This window comes from Macadamia integrifolia, chromosome 7, assembly GCF_013358625.1.
Source record: "Macadamia integrifolia cultivar HAES 741 chromosome 7, SCU_Mint_v3, whole genome shotgun sequence".
NCBI classification, from domain to species: Eukaryota; Viridiplantae; Streptophyta; class Magnoliopsida; order Proteales; family Proteaceae; genus Macadamia; species Macadamia integrifolia.
In genome coordinates this window covers 30,505,596-30,512,207 of record NC_056563.1, presented here as the reverse complement: position 1 = coordinate 30,512,207, position 6,612 = coordinate 30,505,596, and the positions used below count along the sequence as shown (strand labels likewise).

Below are 6,612 nucleotides of genomic sequence, written 5' to 3'. Positions count from 1 at the left end.
GATAATGACCTTATTATGCTGGCCAGGGAGCTGTTTGAACCTTGAACAATTGCCTGACAATGGGAGACAATTGGGAAGCATGAGCAGCCCATGAGCTGTGTACTGAGTCTACTGACTCATTGGGATCCTAGGGTTTCTCGTCTGTTTATTTTCTTTTTCTGTTTGTGTCAGGAAGCAGGAACCTGGATAATGCCTCTGAAGTTGCATGATTGCACTTTTCTATTGAATCCACTCTAATGTAAGAAATTTATACTGGGTCATAGAAGTTTCCATGATTTGTTGGTTAGAACACTGGAACAAGGTTCATGGTCACGGGTCGGTGAAGGCCGATATCATTCTGATGCTGATTCGGATCAGTCAGGATTGGATCATATCGGAAAGATCTAGCATTTTTTTTCTAAACCGGTTTTTATTACAATTTTACACCTAGATCATACATGTATATTGGGATTGGAAATATTAGGATTGGGATTGGTCTGTTCATGTAGGAAACTTGTTCACATTTTGCAGTGAAATGATCAGATTTCTCCGATCGATTACTGAGGCTTGAGGCCAAAAATCTGGTCATTAATTTGTGGACTTGTTGTCTATGTTATCATCCTTTAATTTTGTAGAACAATCATTTTTAGCACATTGAAAGTTAGAAGTCTCAACTAAGCCATTGAATCTTTCGCTCTTCTTCTGTTTGCCCCACTAATCTACTAAATGTTTTGTTTAAATCACCTAAGAGCTCATCAGGTAATTAAGTGTGCCATTGTGGAAATTGGAGTGGCGCCACGATACACTTTATGATCACTTTTCTCCCTATTGGTGATGGAAGTTATTCTTTTTCACCCATAATTTTTTTCATGGTAGTCCCAAATATTTCTTGTGCTTCAGGAATCCTCAAATTTCAATTCCGATGATTCTAGCAAAAATTCTTCAGTTTTAATGGGGTGCTATGGCTAAATGTTGTTGAAGATTTTTGTAAACTGATAGATTGCCCAAATGCATCACAATATATTCAAGACGTGCTTCAGAGCTCTTAAGGAGCTAAGATTTGCATTCATGAAAATTAGACAATCATATGCAAAGAAAGAATGGGTGATTGAAGGACTCTTACATCGCACTCTAATGCCTTCAACTACTTGAATTTGCAACCCCTGCAATCAAGGAAATAAAACCATTCAGCGGCGCATTATATGAATAGAGCCGAAAATAATGGATCCCCTTGATGGAAAGAATCTGCCTTTCTGCACACTATTGAGGATGAATGAATGTAGGGGTTCATGAGCATATTTCTTGGAAAGAAAGGAAATTGATGCAAATCAAATATCGATGGACTTGAGAAGAGTTAATCAAGTGATCAACCCTCATGCAAATATTACATTGAATGCTACAAACAACCAACCAGAGGCCTAGGTGTGCATGATAGAACAATTCATGAGCAATTGTCACATTTTATGAGATACTTCTCTCTTTCACTTCTAATTCAGATGTTTCTTTAATGCTTTGTTTGGAAGCCAAGAGAATAAAAGAAAAGGCAAAAAAAAAAAAAGAAAAGAAAGAATCTAGAAAGAAAGAAAAAGAGAAGAGAAGAAAGAAATGAAATTATGAGAAAATAAAAAAAAATATGTATGTTTGGTTACCATTAGAAGAGAAGAAAAGAAATTTTTTTGTGTTTCTCATGTTTTCTTGTGATTTTAGCAAGATACATATATATATATATTAGAGCAAAAAAAAAACTTCACAATTTCTAAGGACTATGTTTGATTGTAAGGGGACTTAAAGGGAAGGAAAGTGTAAGTTTCATATTTAAAAAATAAATATATGTAATCATTACCCATGTGACTTTAACATTAACTTCAAATTATTTCACATTTGGTTATAAAATTTCACTTTACTTTCATGAAAATCCTTTGCTATAATATTTAAAATAAAAGTTACACGTAAAATATATCATTATTAATTATGATTAAGAAATTAAGTAGTTTATACAATCATATGAGGCAATGGTTATAAAAATTTCTTTTTAAAATATAAAATTTCACTTCTCTTCTCTTTAAATTTCCATTACAATCAAAAGGAACCAATGAGAATTTTGAAATTCAAAATTGAATCTTGACATGCCAAGTATAAGGAGAAATATTTATTCCTTACCAAACACAACTATTTAGGGTTAAAAAAAAAAAAAAAATTGTTATGAGGGTACATATGTCATTTCGACCCCTTCTCGATACTTCAAAAGTCCTAAACGGCTAAACCTATTAAAACCCTAAACCCTCATTTCCGTCTTCCGAAGTACGCGAACAGTAGAAGTCTGAAAACAGCCAGAGGAGGGAGACTGAATTGCGAACAGAGTGAGTCTGTGTGAGCCCAATTTTCTTCGGAGAAAGCTAAATTGTGAAGGGCAAGAATGCGTTCGATCACATTTTCTCTTATTCGCAGAAACCTTTGCAGCTATGGAGTTTCTCGCCTTACATCAAAACAGCAACCATCTCTCCTATACTCCTCTATGGTATCTCCTCCTTTGTCTTCGTCTTCGTTGATGAGGAAAAGCTTTCGAGACCCGTCAAGAACTTCTCTGTTCCTCCCATTTCGCTTCGCCTCCAGTTCCACTGCTGCTAAGAAGGTCGGGGCCGACGAAAACCTGAAGCGGGTCCTTGAAACGGAAATCGAATGCGCTGAAGAAACAGAAGATCTACCCCAGGTAAGCCTTCCAAAAACCTCTCTCTCTTCCCTACGATTTTCAAGGAACGTGTTTGAGTGAGTTGGCACCTATGTTGGCTGCTAATTGTAAAGTCTTGTGTTTGAGTTCCGAATGGTGCTCCCCTTGTGGTTGAAACTTTTATCTTCACAGCGTCATCCCCTCACCTCCCTTTGTATCCTGAAAGCTTTCATGGGATAACTCAAATGGAGTCAATGTTCTCGAGAAAGGCAAGTAATGAATTAGGTTTACTTGTAAATTGTACATGGACCCATCAAGATCCATCTATCTGGGTTGACTCGGTGAGTAACTAATCATATGTAAATATGAGTTTAATGTACGACTATGGAATTTCAATGCAACTATCAAGCTAGTGCAGGTGGTATAGGCCGTATGGTACTAGTTTCTAGAGTCACAGAGGAAAAGCTTTTGATGGATTAGTTCCTCAGTAATGTTGCTCAAATAGTACTTCAATGCTTGCATTCTCGACTATGGGAATTTTATGAAGGCCACTGTAGTTTTTTCTTGTTTTTTTGCTTCTGTATCACTTTCAAAAAAGTCATGCCATTAATTCTGCTCAAATATGCTTTTAGCCCACGAAGTAGGGGTTGAATAAGTTCCTTCTGCTATTCATCTCTTTTTAGGCTATACTTTCAGTCAATTTACGAGCATTATTTCTTTTTTGCACATCTGAAATGCCCTTTTTTTTTTTTGCCTCTTCCATAGTTTTTGGTAGGTCCAGGGTATCTCAATTGCCTTTCCCTATTGGTGTTAATACTAAGCCCCTTGGTTTCATTGATTTTTCATCATATTCTTCCTATTCTTACTGCTTATACATTTGAACATCCTATCTAGTTGCACTTGTTTGTGTATAGATTACTTCATTATAGCCAAACATTCAGCTCCACAAGATCCCACCATTGCCAATTGTAAATTATTGAGTGATGATATACCTTTTAAATCTCTGTTGGATCCATAGTGTGTGTGAAATGATTTCTGTACACTTATATGTGCTAAGTTGAATTGCTTGAAGAAGCTTAGTTCATTGATGTGGATATTGTATTTTATTGTGTTTTTCCCGTTACTGGGACTTGGAAGACCATTTAAAAGAGTAGGTTATGAGCAATTGGATTCCTTTTTTCTGCTTCTCTCAAGTTGGGAGTTTATTGTGATCCTTTTTCCTTCTTGCAGGGAGGTTTTCTACCTGATGGTTTTCCATTTGAGATCATTGACAATCCTGGTGAACATACGATCATCTTAAAGAGACAGTTTGCTGGTGACAACATTGAAGTTGAGGTCCACATGCCAGAGATGGCTGGGGAAGGCGAAGAAGATGAGGATGAGGATGATGATGATGATAAGGATGACAATAATGAGGCTTCAGGACAAACTTACATTTCTCTGATTGTCAACATTTCCAAGGGGGAAGGACCACGTCTTGAATTCTGTTGCTCTGCCTGTCCTGATGAAATTACTATTGATAGCATGCTGATGAAGAGTCCTGATGTTTCATCCAATGAGATGGCTTATGAGGGGCCAGATTTTTCGTAAGTTTGTTCTTTCTTTGCTTCTATGTTAGATTGGATAAAAACTCTACTGCTGCATGGCAAAGAAAAGGACCCTCGATAATCAATTGGAGACAGATTAAAAATATAAAAAAGGTGTATTAATGCACTCAAATGAAGATGCTGGTGCTTTATTTTTCTTTTCTATGTTTAGTGAGTGTGGTGCCATCTTATTTCCTCTCCACACACCCCATCCGCCTTGGGGTCTAGGTGCCCTGGTACTCGAGATGACAAGATGCCATTGTCTTGAGCATCAAGGAGTGTCTTGCCTTGGAGATGCATTTGCAATTGTGATTGATAGATGTTATGTACCTATGTATTTGCATCCCCTTTTGACCAAGGTTCTAAAACTCGGGATCAGTCTCGGGATTGGTTAAGGCTGAACGGTTCTAATACCAATCCGGATCGGTCTGGATTAGACCGTATCAGACAGATTTACCCCTACTTTTAATAAAAATAATTTTTTTGACGTTTTTACCCTTGGACTGTACCCGTGTATCGGGATGGGAAAGGTCGGGATCAGGGATCGGTTAAGGCCGATACTGACCGGTCTGATCCGATTTTAGAACCATGCTTGTGACTGTTTCTAGATGCCCCCTGAACGATTACTGATTAACCCATGTAACTATAACAAACTACTTTTTAGATTACTGAAAAAGTCATGGGCTTTGCTGGCATCTAGCTCTCTCTTGGTAAATATTCATTACTATCATTTAGAGAATTAATAATTAATGGTGAAATCATGTAACAAAGAAGTTTACAATCCAAGTAGTTGCCAATTCATGATAATCTGCAGGGAAAATGATACGGAATTGCTGCTTCAAGTTAAAAATCATAGCCTAAATAATATGTGCCTTGTGAACTAATAATCATGTACTGGTCACTTAATTGACTCACTTGTCAACATCACCCACCTTGTACATAATTCACTAATATGGATGAGAATACCTTCTATAGTTAATAACTAATTGATACCCTTGGTTGCACTGGAAGCTCCTTGATGGCCAGGATTACATTTATGGAAAGATAATAAATAGTGTAATATGTCTGTACTTATAATTTTCCAAACTGCTACGTTACATCTTCAGCTGGGGGAGAAGTATCGGAGAGATAATAGGGAGAGACAATGATAATAGTTGCCATTTTACAGAATTTACCGATTTGTAATTTTTCTGGCTGATGCATTCGATTGATTGCAATTTAGATAGCCTGCTGAGATCAGTTCAAGCAGGTAACCTGGAATCATGTGGTGACAAATTTGTTTCCTAAGTAGTGATTTACAGTATTGTGCATGTGTATATAATAATTAGTAACTGTATTAATAGTTGTCTATATAAAATTTAAATCATATATGTATGAGAATTATATATGAATATTAAGCAAATTTACTATAACAATCTTTTCTTTGTTGCATTTCTGTGAGCTGAGTGTAGGTACTTCTAAACTGACTTTAATTACTATGTTATTTTTTTGTTCCCTCTTTACAGTGATTTGGATGAGAATCTGCAGAAAGAATTTTACAAGTACCTAGAAGACAGAGGGATCAAGAGCTCCATGACAAACTTTTTGCAAGAATATATGATCAGCAAGGACAACCGAGAATACAAAGGATGGTTGAAGAACATGAAAGATTTCATTGAGAATTGAGTCCACTGAATTCCACTTCATTTGGATATGCGGGGAAGAGTTCTGATATAAGAGGTATGTTTCTCATTTGTTCTTGTTAGTTTATAAATATAGGCAAAAGAAACTTACTGATGAAATGGAGCTGTCAAAATGATCAAATGAATGATCTTTCATTAATTGTAATTGCATAACAGATCAAACAGTGAAATTGAAATTTTGGTTTTCATTATAGTTTGGGCCGAAGATTGGTAACATTTCTTCGTATGGTTATTTATCTTTCAATGTGAAGGTGTTGGTTTATCTTGATCAATATACCGGAATTATTTGATTAATTGTATATTGTAATAATGATAGAGAGTTGTGTAATTATAGTTGGCGGCACATTGGCGGACCCAATTTAGTTGGAATAAGGCTGAGTTGAGTTGAGTTGAGTTGAGTTGAGTTGTATAGCTGGCAGCACATTAGGTACCGTTTGACCCCATACAATTGCAGGCGAGAAGCTTCACTAGCCAGAAGGGGAGTCGCTTTTCAATAGAGGGAAGACCGCATAAATTTAGATGGAATAAAGCTGAGTTGAGTTGAGTTGAGTTGTATAGGTGGCAGCACATTAGGTACCATTAGACCCCATACAATTGCAGTTGAGAAGCTTCACTAACCAGAAGGGGAGTCCCTTTTCAATAGAGGGAAGACTACTGTCAATTGGAAGGTTTAAAACGTAGGGTTGGTTGATCATGC

The 6,612-nt window shown here is 36.7% G+C and overlaps 1 protein-coding gene across 1 annotated transcript; it reads left to right on the top strand.

The window, feature by feature from the left end:
- Window positions 1–2,253: 2,253 nt before the first annotated feature.
- On the top strand, window positions 2,254–6,106 carry LOC122083543 (uncharacterized protein At2g39795, mitochondrial-like). Its single transcript, XM_042651386.1, has 3 exons — window positions 2,254–2,689; window positions 3,878–4,233; window positions 5,739–6,106. The coding sequence occupies exons 1-3, from the start codon at window positions 2,396–2,398 to the stop codon at window positions 5,896–5,898; spliced, it is 810 nt and encodes a 269-aa protein (XP_042507320.1). The 5' UTR covers window positions 2,254–2,395; the 3' UTR covers window positions 5,899–6,106.
- Window positions 6,107–6,612: the final 506 nt, after the last annotated feature.